At 43.2% G+C, this 14,951-nt stretch overlaps 1 protein-coding gene across 1 annotated transcript; it reads left to right on the plus strand.

Annotated features, from left to right (window-relative positions):
* Window positions 1–6,284: 6,284 nt before the first annotated feature.
* On the plus strand, window positions 6,285–11,964 carry PDC (phosducin). Its single transcript, XM_064719878.1, has 4 exons — window positions 6,285–6,368; window positions 7,011–7,094; window positions 8,767–8,927; window positions 10,729–11,964. Exons 1-4 carry the CDS (start codon window positions 6,314–6,316, stop codon window positions 11,251–11,253), a joined length of 825 nt encoding a protein of 274 aa, XP_064575948.1. The 5' UTR covers window positions 6,285–6,313; the 3' UTR covers window positions 11,254–11,964.
* Window positions 11,965–14,951: the final 2,987 nt, after the last annotated feature.

Genomic DNA, 14,951 nt, shown 5'->3' on the forward strand with positions numbered 1-14,951 from the left:
TTTTTATTGCTAAGCTCTCAAGTTTGAGATAATGACTGTTTAGACCCAACTTTAGAGGAAACATGTTGGCTAAGTCAAGCCTGCTGTTTCCAAATGATGGTAAGAAAGTGTAGGTATGGAAAAAGTAAAAGGAAATATTCCTACTGGTTTATATATGCAAATACACATTTGAAAATGACATCAACCAGCTAAGGAGGAAAAAAAAAGCAAAAATAAAACCCCACCAGAAATAAATATTATCATTCCAAAAATATATTCTTAACTGTTTGTTGTGGGCAGGTTTTTTATATATCTAGAGCCTTAGGAGGCATTCTTGTTCAAACCCATCCCAAAAGAGACAGTGAATGCTCTTCCAGCTTCACCAGTGTTGACTTCTCACAGGCTTCTTTCAGTTTTTGGTGGAAAGGAGCAGTAAAAGTTGGTTAAAGTCCTCAGAGTGTAGCTACTTCTAGACCTTTAATTAATCTCCCAACAAACTCAAGTTCCTTCCCTTCTCCATAAAACACCAGCCATCAGCCTCTCCAAGTGCCTGTCTCCAGTCACTGCCTGACACAAGAGATTTTTGACAAATTTCAGGGATTATACACATTGCAAACATCTGTTCAGCTTATGCACAATCTCTCCCCTGGGCTTCTGCCATCCATCATGACTTTGCTAAATACAGCAGTAAACTCCAACCAAGGCTCTGAAGGATGTGCCAACTTTAGCAAACATGAACATGGAGTTCAGAAAGAAACACACACTTAAATATCAACTGAAAACTCTGCCCAGGCTCGCAGAGCACTGTGGTGAACTGTCCAATCCATCTGACAAATCAGGGCAGGCATTGAGGTTAAACATGGATTGAGGTTTGTGCCCTTAAATAATCTGCATTTGAAAGTGTTGGCTGTTCCTTCCCTCAAATAGACATTTTCTCAGTATCCAGCCACCCTCCTCTTCCACCCTGCTTGATACAGCCACGTTTGTTTAGGAAGAAGATAAATCAATAATAGGTCTCCTGGCAAATTAATTTTTTAAAAAGGATTAATTCATCACAATAGTAACAATGATGGAGCTGATCCAACAAATATGTAACATGCCCCAATATTTGAATCCCAAGTTTCAAAAGATATTCACCACTTCATATACAAAATTAGGCTTTTCCAAATGAAAAATATTGCTAAATGCTGAGTGAAATTTGCTACATGAAATGAATAATGCTAAATGAAATTTGACATAGCAACAACTGGCAATACTAATACTGTTGGCACGATAATTACAACTGTAATTTTTCTTTGAAAAATAAAAAAAGTCCTGCATTCTACCTTTCCAGACAAAACTGTGGTGCTCTGGTAGAAGTGAATCATAGAAACACAGAATCATGGAATGCCTTGGGATGGAAGGGACCTTAAAGCCCATCCAATGCCCCCCTCTGCCATGGGCAGGGACACCTTCCATGAGCTCAGGTTGCTCCAAGCCCCATCCAGCCTGGCCTTGGACACTGCCAGAGATCCCGGGGCAGCCACAACTCTGGGCACCCTGTGCCAGGCCTCACCACCCTCCCAAGGAAGAATTTCTCCCCAGTATCCAATCTAAAGCTACTCTCCAGTAGTTTGAAGCCATTCCCTCCTGTCCTGTCACTGACTGCTGTGAAGGCATTGAGCTAATTTCCTGTTTTGGAGTGATATCCAGAAATAACTGCAATCCTGAAAAGATGAATAATTCCTGGTGCATAATTATAGGCCAAATTTCGAAATACTAAAATAAAGAGGAAGAGAAAGGGATATTTATTAATCCCATGATCTTGCAGCCCAACACAACATTGAAAACAGGGATAGTCACACAAAGCATTTCCTAATTGGCAGAGCCTTAAGGATAAATGAAACATTGAACTCATCTATTTAAAATGTTTCGACCTCACAAATGAAGAGCTGAATAACTCTGCTAAAGCGGATAGAGGCAATAATCCAATCCCATAACCCTCTCATCAGCCCCAGTGACGTGCTCCCTGCATCAGCCCAGCCTGCTTTATGTTTTATTCCCATCATGTGACCTCTTATCTAGCAAATCAAGTCCTGATGTTTGAAATTATGTTTTTTCCCAGCCACGGTGACCTTATCACTCCATGATGCACCACATTTTCTCCTTGAGGTGAGCCCAGGATGTTTCCATTTTGCCACACCATCATCCTGTCCTTGCACCTTGGGATGACACAATTAGTCAAATCAGGTTGGCTCTTAAGCCTGTCTTTAGCCACTTTCCTGTAAGGGATCTGACTGCCTGTGGTGCCAGGGGAGCTGCAGATGCTCCACACTTGCTGATCATGGAAGGGCCTTGAGCAAAGGGCTGGAACCCCAGCTTTGGCATTGATCTTGATTACATAATGCTGCTAATGCCTCCTGTGAACCTCGGTGTGTCCATGACCAAGGGTTCTTGTTGGAAACCTGTCCCTGCTGCAGGCACAGGGGGATGCTGGCCCTCTCAAGGGTACATGAAGAGTGGGGACTCGCTCCATTTCACTGCCCAGGCAGGGGGAATGATGCCTTCTCCAGTTCCATGTTATTTCACCCAATTTCCCCAGATTTCAGCAACCTGAACATTTAAATCCGTGGCTGCTCCTTCTCTTGTCTTGCTTGCTTCAGAAGCTGCCCCTGTGCCAGGTACATCTGTGACTATTACCTGCCATGTGAGAGAGAGGACAGGAGCAGTCAGGGAGGGAAATTTGCAGCTGGGAACCAGGGAAAAGGGGCAGAGAAGCAAGATTCAAATTACTCTTGGGAGAGAGAAGCGCTGCTCGAGCTCAAACACTCTTCCCAAGGGCCAAGGGAACACTTGGAGCCCATCCCAGTGAAGCACTCCCCCACAGGGAGCTTGACACAAAGATTTGCAACCACATCTCACTGCCAAACACCTCTCAGTTCTCACTGTCCCCCTCAAGGGTCCCCAAAATGTCATTGCTTCCTAGCAATATCCCACTGACCACTGGGGACCTGCAGCCTGCTGCTGATCTGCTTACCTAAACCCTGACACAAACAGCATTTTCAGCAGGATCTGCACAGATGGAACACAGCAAAGTTGTGCCTAGAACATGTTTATATTTTAAGAAAAATATTACTCATGTTTATGTACTGGACTAGCAGCAAAGACTCATTGGAGAGCAAGTTTTATTTGTTGGCTTTGTCATTTGCAGAATGCATCTTGCCTTTTACAGTTTGTTTAGGTATATTTTTCTTTTATTTTCCTTCTCTTCTGTAACTATAACTCACAATTGCAAGACACTATTTTTGTATTTACAGCTGCAATCCTTTTACAAGGATTAAATAAGTCTTCATTACAAGTACACAGCTACAGTGCTATCTTCCTGAGCTATGTCAGAAGATAAGACCAGGAGAAAATAGTAAAATTGTAATTTTGGATAAACAGGGACATCTCTGTGAAGGCCAAAGGCATAAAATTATGCCCCATCCCTGTAAGTGTTCAAGGCCAGGTTGGATGGGGCTTGGAGGAACCTGGGATAGGGGAAGGTGTCCCTGCCAATAGCAGGGGTGGTCAGATGGGCTTTAAGGTCCTTTCCATCCCAAATCATTCCATGATTCTGTGCTTTGTTACCAAGCAGTAAACCTTCTTCCATATTGGATAAAAAGAAACCCTTTCATTAAATGGTTATTTCTACCCTGTAGTGAGGCTGGCCCATCCAGTTTAATGACACCAGGGGAATGAGCAGCAGTAACAGGGATTCTGCTTCTGATCTACAACACATCCAGAGCTATAGAGATTAAATGGCAGCATCAGGCCTATACTTTGCATTTGGGTTTTTTCTCCTTAAGAAGATTTTTGGACACAAGAACCTTCTCCATTTCTTCACTCAGAAAATCTGTCAGAAAGACAGGAAAGTAAAGAACTTATAGAATGATCAGTCTCTTAAAATACATGTGTAAAGCCACCACACATGTGACAAAATAGGGCCTAGTGCATTGATGACCCACAGACCTGATAAGAACTTGTTACACCCATTTGAACTTTGAGCCACTTTCAGTCATCAAAACCAATGAGAAAAGCGAATGAAAATACAAAATACTTTCTAAATTAGCAATTTCCCCCTTGCCAGAGACTGCTGTTCATCTGAATGTCAGAATGGTACAGGGGAATGCTTGGGATCAGTACCAATGGCAGCTGACGGGCTGGAAGGTCTGTGGATGCTTCCTTAGATCCAGGAGACATAATTAACTCCAGTGATGACATTAATCATCATGTAACCATCACTGCACCTCCTCCTGCTGTGTGAAGCAACACCCTCTCGGGGGACTCTGTGCTCCTACCCTGAGCCAGTCGTGTATTGGGATTGAGAGACTGCACAGTAATATGATTTTTTTAAAAAAGAAAATAATCAGCTGTAAAGCAGTAAGGAATCTGTAAGAGGAGGTTGGAATGGCCAAGGATGGTCATTCTCCAGGACACAAGGCCATTCCTGCTGAATCAAATCATCCCCATGCAGTGAATCCCTGCCTCTGAGTGCTGGGCCTAACAATGCTCTCAGGCCAACTCAGGCTGGTGACCGTATTCAGGTGACCTTAAAGAAATTACTAAAAGACAACACTATCAGTCAACAAAGGATGACCCACTTGCAGCCACATGACCCTCTCCATGGGGCTGCTGCTCTTGCAAGAGCTGCCATGTGATGCAGAGGAGGGTTCCAGCCATCCTCATGCCAGGCACACCAGCTCCCAGCACACCTGTAGAGGCAAGCAGGTGGCACCTTTTACTCTGAGACACTCGTGATGGGCCATCCTGACCTCCTCTGTGACACTCTCTGCTGTGCTGAGTCAGCCTTACACACGGACATTTCCTCACAGAGGCCCTTGCATAACCACAGCCTCCACAGCTGGCAGCACCCACACTCCCCCATTTATTGGGAAGCTCATTTTTCACTTTGGAAAATGCCGCTTGCCTGGCGCATAAAAGAACACCTCCTCAAAAAAAAAAAAAAAACCCAGCCAGCCACAACAGCTCCACCTCAAGCCTTGATGAGGATGTGGGAGAGTTCCCTGCCCACTTTTTGCCTGACTGATTGCCTGACTTTGCCCACACACGACACGCAAGCGTTTCCGCTGTGCTTTCCTTGAGGAGAGGTGCTGGAGCACCCTCCCATGGACCACCCTGCCCGTGTGCCTTGTCCTCAGCTGCCTGCTTGGGAAACACCTGCCTCAGCCATTCTCCCGGGGCTGAGATCAGAATGACAAGGATTTACAGCCCCACCGAGCTGAAGGGGAAGGGTTTGCATGCCTGGCTCCCAGCCCCCCTCAGTCACAGGGACAGGATTGAGCTTTAGGAATTCTCACTCCCATCCCGTGCACAGTCAGGGTTGTTGCCTCGTGCCACACTGCAGAAGAATGGTGAAACACAGCCTTTATGCTGTTATGATTCATGTAATCTTCACAGATTTATGGGGCACAATAGATCAGTAACATAAATTTTACAGAGATCTTTCATTTGTTAAGCAATCCCTTCCCACCTCTGGGAAGAGAGATGTTTCATGAAAAGCACAGACAAGTTTTCTGGTTTGAGCATGTAACCAAGTTCCTTGAATTTCATATCCTGTGTTTTTCAGCTCAAAGATCTGAAACAGCAAAGCATACAGAGAATCAAATCCTCTTGTTCCCCCCAGAACAAAGAAAATCCACAGCAGCAGCCAGAAGAGCTTATTGTAGATGTCCGTGTAAGCCAAGGGAATGACTTAAGGGTTTGACCTGGCATTTATACCTGTTCATCCCTGACATGGCAAAGATTCTTAGTTTTGCCTAGTGAGAAGGGATTAGTTCAGATTTCTATTTCAGAACTGAGGGAACAGCAAGTGATCTGGTAATCTGGATCTACAGTGACAACAGCCTATCTATAGAGCAACCTGGAGAATCTATACTAATGAACCTTAATTAGTTACCTGCTTTTCTTCCAAACTTACTTGCAATGTTTCCCACAAGTTTTGATTAATTGTCATGAGTACATGCATGGAACACATATTTGCACATCTGCCTATCAGCTTTAGTCCCAGTACATACAGATACCTTGTGTCCTGCTCAGTTGTTATTCCACATTATTCTTTGATGGTGCTATGGAAAATGAAGGCAGATACATCACTATTTATCATTCCAGTCTAACAATCCAGCAGCTTTTAAATAAGGCAGTCATGGCATGAGAACATCTTTGTACTGTGAAGTCAAAACTTAACTTAGCACCTGAACAGCTGAAACTAATCTAGACTTAATGGGAACTCTCAAATCACCTGGCTTAAAGCTCTTGCTACTCAGTAGTGCTCTGGCACCACTGGTCTGGGATCATGTCCTCGGTGGGAACACTCAAAATAAATGTGGTTCTCCATCAAAAACTCCACTGTAAGAGGCAAAAAGGGTGCTGGTGAATCACAGTGCCCTGAGAGCGTTATCTGGCTCTTTGGGTTGCCTGGTTTATGGAAAGGGTGGAACAAGAAAGTGATTTTGATTTATAACCAACATCAGTTTGCTGTTTTGCAATAAATATGGCCCAACCAGCTACAGGATGTTCAGAGGTCTCTTATCCAACAGGTTCAAATATTTGGCTCCATTTTCTGTATGTGAAATGAGCAATTTGGGCAACCCTTAAAAATAAATGTTTACAGCACTCAGAAAATTAATAGGGTACAATTTCAAGAGGGATTAAAAAAATTAGTAAGGAAATACTCAGTACACATTTCCACTGCAGGAAGTTTTACACTCACTATTTCCCATGACCATGTTCCTGATATTCACCAGTGACTGGGAAGGAAGAGCATAATGAAGGAACCCTCACCTGAGAATCTGGCCAGGCACAGTTTTAAGGAGCCTGACATATACCCCAATTGCTTTCTGTGGGTCAATGACAAGCTCCATAATTACCGTGTGTATTTTGATCTTCACTGATACTCACCAGCTACAGGAAATTACACACTGTGCTGTACCTGCTGCAAGTCTATCCCTTTGCTATCCTGTCATTAACTGTTCTCCCTTTGGGACTTGCAGCATCTCCTACTCCAGCCACTGAAATGGAAGAAAATGCCAACACCAGCTTGGAAGAAGACTTTGAAGGACAGGCAACACATACAGGCAAGGAAACTAACTGGGGTTTTTTCCCAAAAATAAGTTAAACTGTCAGTGTTCACTGGGGAAGCCCAGAATTCCAGTGGCCAAACCTCTTGCACAAAAACCCAGGTTCCAAAGGCAATGAGAAAGTGTTTTGGGGCAAGTGACAGCCCCCATGGAGGGCAGGTAACACCAAATTACAACGGTTGTAATTTACAAAATTGTGCTGCTCCTTCTCAAACCTGAAGCAAAGGGCAAACACAGGGGACACTTGACGAAGCCACCAAGAGCCATGGCCCAGGAAGGCTCCTGTTGGTTTATTGCCTCACTGCTGTGGTTTATTGCTTCACTCTGCTCTCCAGGGGAGGAGAGAGACAACAAAAGAGCAACAAAACCCACATTAGAACTAGGTGATAACGTTTCTCTAGAAAGGCAAAATGATTTTTTCCTTCTTACAGAAGTAACACTCAGTGCTAAAAATGCCCCTTGTGGCAAACACAGCACAGCATTTAGAAGGTTTAAAAAGAGACCTCACTCAAAGCCATCATTCTTTTTAATCCAGTGCTCAATCACCAGGATTTTTATAAGTACTGACATTGTGTTCAGCTCTGCAGCTCCTCCACCCTGCTGCCAGGTAACAGGATGCCAATCATTGCGTCCCTCTGCTCCAAGGGCTTCTTTTCCTTGGAGCTATAATGAATGCAGCTCTTGTAATAACTCCAGGATTATTTCCCAACCGGCCTTGCTGCTGGTGGCCAAGATTATGATATATGCACAGAGCTAGTGGAAGGTGTCCCTGCCCATGGCAGGGGGTGGAATGCGGTGAGCTTTAAGGTCTCTTCTAACTCAAACCATTCTATAGATATGTGTGTATATATATATATATATATATATATATATATATATATACACACACACACACACACCACATCTCATTTTCATCACATCTTCCTTCTGAAAATGAGACCTGCTTACCCAGTCTTTTCTAAATTTTCCATAGGAAACTTCACCTCTGAAAGCACTGAAATATTGTTTGGTTTTGCTTTATAGTCTAAGATGCAGATTAAGGGTTTTCCTTTTGAAAAACAGCCTGGAATTATGAATTTTTTCCCCAATTTCAAAACTTAAGCAGTTTAATCAAGAAGCTCCAAAGAGCAAGATCTGCATTACAATCAGAGTTATCATTTGCCTCATGGATTACTTGTCCAGTGCAACAGGTATTTTTTGGGGTTTTTAAAAATAATCTCAAATGTCCTGCATTCTTGGTTTTACTCCGAGTCCTTATGCACATATAATATTTAAATTTTATCAAATATTTAAATTAATATTTAAATAACCTGTTTATCAAGAAATCAAATCTTTGTCTACAAAACACTACCTTTGGCCAGCATGGCAGTTTTATTATGTTTCAACGTCCTCATTCATGTTAACTGCTCATGTTGTTCACCAAAATCCTTCCAAAGTATCCTGATGGAAACCAGATCTCTGAAATGATTCAGGTGAGAAAAAGCCTCATTATTTCTTTTTTCTTTCTTCTTTCATTGAACCAAAAGCTCTGGTTCTCACACTCCTGGAGACTGCTTTGGAAGGAATAGGGACAGATAAACTGAGGCACAGGACAAACCATCAAAGAACACAAACTTCTCAGGAAACCTCTTGTTGCAGCCACTTTCTCACCCAACTGCATCTCTCTTAGGGCCCAAAGGTGTGATCAATGACTGGAGGAAGTTCAAATTAGAGAGTGAAGATGGAGACTCCTTACCCCTGAGTAAGAAAGAAATGCTTAGACAAATGTCTTCACCACACAGATCTTTCAGCAGAGATGACAAAGACACCCGAGAGAGATTCTGCCGTAAGGTAAGATAAGCACAAGGAATTAACTTTGGCTCTGTATAAAACATGCCTGCTACAAGGTAGAAAATCTTGAATTTTCCACTCAAATTCCATGTGACTTAGCAGAGTTCTCACAACGCAGACAGAACACATGTGCAAAACAATGGAGCTGGGAAGGGTCTGGAGCACCAGGAGTGGCTGAGGGAGCTGGGAAAGGGGCTGAGCCTGGAGAAAAGGAGGCTCAGGGGGGACCTTGTGGCTCTGCACAACTCCTGACAGGAGGAGACAGCCAGGGGTTGGGCTCTGCTCACAGGAACAGGGACAGGAGGAGAGGAAATGGTCACAAGTTGTTCCAGAGGAGGCTTAGATTGGGTATCAGGAAAACTTCTTCCCCATAAGGGTGGTCAAACATTGGAAGGGGCTGCACAGGCATTGATGACATCACCATTCCTGAAAGAATCCAAAAAAATAGAAATATTGTGCTCAGAGACACGGGTTAGAGGTGGATTTGGCAGTGCTGGGTTAATGGATGGACTTAATCTTAGAGGGCTTTTCCAGTCTTGATTAGTGGCTCTGTGATTCTCTTTACCCAGTCCTCTCTCAAGCAAAGGGTAATTTCAGTAAAACAAGCAGTGTATTTCACATCTACCACAGCACAGCTTGACCTTTGTTCCTCCCTTCTCTGCCACGATGCTCTATCCTTGGTTAGTGCAATGGAAAATTTTTAGCAGGTTTAAAAACCTGTAAATCAGGATAGAGCTCTGAGCCAGAACATCACTACTCATGATCATTTACTGATTCTGAAACAGAGGGGAACCAAACACCCAATTGTAGCCATGATATTTTCTGAAAAATCCTTTCCTTAGGATTTTTTCTCCTGAGAAGCTGAGAGGCCTCAGGAACAAAATGTAAACAATGGTTATCTGCTGCTGTGGAATGCAACAGGTGGATCTGTGATTGGTCTCATGTGGTTGTTTCTAATTAATGGCCAATCACAGTCAGCTGGCTCAGACTCTGTGTCCAAGACACAAGCCTTTGTTGTCATTCTTTCTTTTTCTATTCTTAGCTAGCTTTCTATTATTTTATTATAGTTTTAATATAATATGCATCATAAAATAAAAATCAAGCCTTCTGAAACATGGAGTCAGATCCTCGTCTCTTCCCTCATCCTCGGACCCCTGTGAACACTGTCACACCCAATAGCACAGGAATTAAGCCTGCTTCACTACTGGCAAAATTTCCACCAACTCTTGGTGGAAATTTTAATCAATTTTGATTTTAATTAAAAATTGAATCCATCAATTTTGCCAGATTTTTGCCGCTGCCTTCATTCCAATCATGCTGACAGGCAAGCATTGAGACAGGGTCTTCACCTGTCACTCCAAAAGACCTCCCGGAGCTGTAGGGGGATACAGTATGGGTAAATGAAGGTGGTATAGAATATAATCTTATCCCCTAAAGTGTTGTAGCTGAAGCAATTACTAAAGATTAGGAGCAGGCCTGATGTTAGCAGGCCGCAGCTGTAGCCAATAAGAAGAGTGTTATAAAAGAGTGGATTGGTTGGTTACTGCAGGGACAAGTCAGTGCTTAGAGGAGCTGTCTATGAGAAACATCAAGGCAGTATGAAACTCTAGCAATATGGAACCCATGCGATGTAATGATAATAGAACTCTTGTAGTATAATGACAACACAGAGCTGCTGCAGGGAGTGATGGCTCTTCTAGCTCAGCTTTGGTGCTCTCCAGACAGCAGGGGGGGTCTGTCCATCCCCATCCCAGCCCCAAGGGGCCTCCAGTCCCTCACGTCCCTCTTTGGCTCTCCCCAGATGAGCATGCAGGAGTACGAGCTGATCCACGCGGCGCAGGAGGACGAGAGCTGCCTGCAGCAGTACCGCAAGCGCTGCATGCAGGACATGCACCAGCGCCTCAGCTTCGGGCCCAAGTTCGGCTTCGTGTGTGAGCTGCAGAATGGGGAACAGTTCCTGGAGGCCGTGGAGAAGGAGCACAAAACCACCACGGTCATCGTGCACATTTACGAGGACGGCGTCAAGGGCTGCGAGGCCCTCAACAGCAGCCTGGCCTGCCTGGCGGCTGAGTACCCCACCGTCAAGTTCTGCAAGATCAAGGCCTCCAGCACGGGAGCCGGGGATCGCTTCTCCAGCGAGGTGCTCCCCTCCCTGCTGGTCTACAAGGCTGGAGAGCTCCTGAGCAATTTCATTAGTGTTTCTGAACAGTTCGGTGAGGAGTTTTTTGCTGTGGATGTGGAGGCTTTCCTAAATGAGTATGGGCTGCTACCCGAGAGGGAGCTTCCGGCGCTGGGAAATGGCACGGATGAGCCAGATGTTGAATAATATTAGAGCCAGAGTCCTCACTGCCTCCCCTTTCTCTTCAGTCAGCTGTAAATCAATGTCAGTAATGCCCATCCCACTTAGAGAAGGCTGTCCTTGCTGATTTACTTGTAACAAATAAAGATATAAAAACTGTTTAACTGTTAGCATGTGAATTCTACTTACAACACATACAGCTGGCAGTCCTGCACATACTTCTATGCCAGCCACAAGTAATAGGAAGAACAGCAGTGATATTTAAGAAATATAGGATAAACAAACTAAAAATTGAAGGCCCATGCCTCTCTCCACAAAGCACAAGTCCTTCATCTCAGTGGGGACAGGAGTGGTCCATCCCTCTGTGCACACAAAAAGCCATCTCCATGCTCTGGAGTTACAGCAGTCCTGGCTCCTGATTCACTTCTACCAACTTTGGCAGGAACAAGCAATTTTAAGGTCAGACAAATAGGCCACAGTCCCTGCACTCCTAAATGGCTCAAGTATCTAGGTCATTATTTCATTCCACATTTAATACTCAATACTGATGCAAAGGGAGAAGTTAGCTCGGTGCTCCTGTAAGCTTTTCACCCAAACAGCTGACACAGACACAGCATCAGCTGATCTCAGCTCGTCAGTGCTCCCTATGCTGAGCAGCAGCATCTAAAATGCCTGTGATTTTCTGGAAAAGTATGTTATGCTTATGTAATAACTCTGAATAAAGCTTATCAGCTCTCAAAACCTGCCATTGGAAGTGTGGAATATATTGGTAGTACATAACGTTACCCTTAGAAACGTGAAATATTAGTAAGTATCACCAGATACTTACTAAACTCCAAGTTTTAAGTTTTGTTAAAGGGAAGCTGCTGAGAACTACAATTTAATAATCTGATTGAGTGGAAGATATGGGATAAATTTACTATAGACATTCTCTGGTACAAAACAACAAAAACATTAGAAACACTTCAGAGACTTCTGCAGACAGGCAAAGCTAAAGGCTGGATTTGACTGGGGATGGAAGTACTTTTATCTTACTAAAGATCTTAACAGCAGATTAGTTTATAATATTTGAGATTGTCAAAATGTTAAAGAATATTTCTCTTTTGCTTGTTTATTTTTCCTTTTGTTCTATTAAAATGCTACTGAATTGTTTTTCCATGGATGACTATTTTAACAGAGCTCCAGAAACTTCACATCATGCACACTAAGCAGTGCAAATGAAGTTCATTATCATCTCACTTACAATCTTCTCTAACCTGTAAAACAATTCATGACTTGATTACACCAAGAATCCCAACAGCATGTTCCTAAAATGTCATGATTTCCATGCTGTAAATTGCTGAATGAGAGATTGTCCCAAGTCTTTCTGATGGAATTCCAAGGGAAATAAAGCTTTTCCCTTGGAGACGTCCTCTCTCCCCTTACTGAAGCATGAAGTTGACCCCTCAGGTAAAGCCACTTTCATCCTAACATTTCATTTGTCTCTTCAGAATATTTGCGGATCTACCACTTTCAGCTGCACCCAACAGCATGAAAATCCAATGACCTTACAGGAGTTTAGGTAGAAAATACTGAATTATCTTTGTCCATCACAAAAGTAACCAGTTACCTGAACAGCAGAACAATATTTCTCTTGCATTTAATGACATATTTTAAAGAAGAGACATGAAAAATTTCTGTCCTCTGCACACCAAAAAAATCTCCATGTAAGCTGTAGGAACTTAACTTCAGTGAGAACTTTCCCTCTTTATCCAGCTTGTTTTAAAAGCTATGATGGTGTACATCAGCAGACTCATCACATAAGCTTCATTTTTCTGAGAACAAGGCTGAAAGCATAAAACTCCAACAAAAACACCACAGAAGCTCCACCTACAGCTACTGTGTAAGTTGACACTCCAATTTAAGAGACAGATTTAACGTGCTTAAGCAGGATTTGCTTCTACCTGTAATTTAAAAAACAAAAACCAAAGAGCAAACACAAATGTGGCATCGAGCCTCAACAGAAGCTCATGACTAATGAAGTTGCAAATAATACTCTAATCACAGCAGTTGTCAGTTTCTGCAGGAAAAAAACCCAACCTTAAAAGCAAAAAGCAAGATTTGACTTAAACATTTATTACTGTATAAAGGTTTTTGAGTAGCAAACAGTAAATGCTTCAACGAGCACATGGGAACAGCCTGCCTGCTACCCTGGGCCGTGGTTACTCTTCATTTTGACTCAAAGTTACAGTGACTCCAAGTCCCCAGATATTCTGATAGAGCAGAGGGGAGAATAAATTATCACTGGTGTCACTGCTGCTCAGACTGAGAGCAAAGCCTCTGGTCAATGCCAGTGTCCTGCTGTCAGCTGGGACAGTTACTTTCCTCCCAGCAGCCTGGACAGGGCTGTGTTGTGGATTCAGTACAGAATCATTTTGATAACACACTGATGCTTCAGTCGCTGCTGAGCAGAGCCAAGGACTCTGCAGTGTCCCAGCTGTGGCAGTGAGGAGCTGCAGCAGGAGCTGGGATGGAGCATGGCCAGCAGAGCTGATCCCCCTGGGATGTCCCACACCAGGGCATGCCAGGCCCAGGATGGGAACTGGGCAGTGGCCAGGAGGGGCTGAAGGCTGCTGAGGGAGGGGCTGGGCATCACTGGGTGGGTGAGGAGGGATCACTCACTGCACTGGGATCACTCATCAGTCTGGACTATACTCCCCTCTCTCTTTTTGTTATCTCCATTTTCATTATTATTATTACTACTATTATTATATTGTACTTTATTTCAATTATTAAACTGTTCTTATTGCAACCCAAGAGTTTTATCTTTGTTCCAACATTCCTGCCCCTTGCCCCAGGGAAGTGAACAAGCCCTGTGTGGTCCTCAGTTGCCAGCTGGGGTCAAACCATCACAACCTGTCACAACTTACCACACCAAATGCTGCCTTCAGATGTGAGGAATTATAAACCTCCAAGACCAAGTGACCAAGACCGCTGAGGCTTTTAAAACCACATTTTAAAACCCCATGGCACAGAAAATAATGATTCTGTAAAATTATTTTGTACTATAAATTTTAGAACTATACTTAGAAGAGCCTGATTTTCAGATATGGAAGTCCAAATTATTCCTCTGAACTCTTACATACTAAAAAAAATTATGCATTTGTAATCATGGACATGAATTAACAAAGCTCAGTATCAGTCACAGAGGATTTTTCTCAGACTGAAAGCTTTGGGGTATTATACAGGTAGGAAAAGGATAAACCCACAATGAAATCTGAGCTAGAATTATGCAGTAGTCAGGAAACAGATTTTTAAAAGGTTGTTTTCCTTTCCTCTTACACACACATTTTAATTTATCCTAAACCCTCATTATCTTACACTATCAACAGTACAAAATGGTACAAGAAAGGATGGGACAATAAAATCCCCTCTTGGTTAGTCCTGTAATTCTTAGACAAGTGAGAACCTGCTTTCTTCTTCATCCACAATTTCCTCATGGCAGGATGACTGGAAGGCTCAATCTGTACGTACAAGTCAAATTACTCATTTCTTCTTTGACAGGGTTGATTAATTTATTATTGCACAGATGGTACTTCAACTGTCTCTTATATTATACCTGGAATCTCCACCAGAGCAACTTCTCTCTTTGTCTTCCTCCAAGCCCAAACTGGAAAATGAGATCTCTGCTACTGAGCTAGTCCTAAACTGAAGGATTAATTTGACCATGACCACAAAGAAACGGA

The sequence above is a fragment of the Zonotrichia leucophrys genome, chromosome 8, assembly GCF_028769735.1.
Source record: "Zonotrichia leucophrys gambelii isolate GWCS_2022_RI chromosome 8, RI_Zleu_2.0, whole genome shotgun sequence".
Classification (NCBI taxonomy): domain Eukaryota; kingdom Metazoa; phylum Chordata; class Aves; order Passeriformes; family Passerellidae; genus Zonotrichia; species Zonotrichia leucophrys.

Coding starts and splice junctions, on each gene's coding strand:
- PDC (XM_064719878.1), top strand. CDS start 6,314: ATGTCCTCGGTGGGAACACTCAAAATAAATGTGGTTCTCCATCAAAAA. Junction 7,095..8,766: donor AGGACAGGCAACACATACAG/GCAAGGAAACTA, acceptor CATCTCTCTTAG/GGCCCAAAGGTGTGATCAAT. Junction 8,928..10,728: donor GAGAGAGATTCTGCCGTAAG/GTAAGATAAGCA, acceptor GGCTCTCCCCAG/ATGAGCATGCAGGAGTACGA.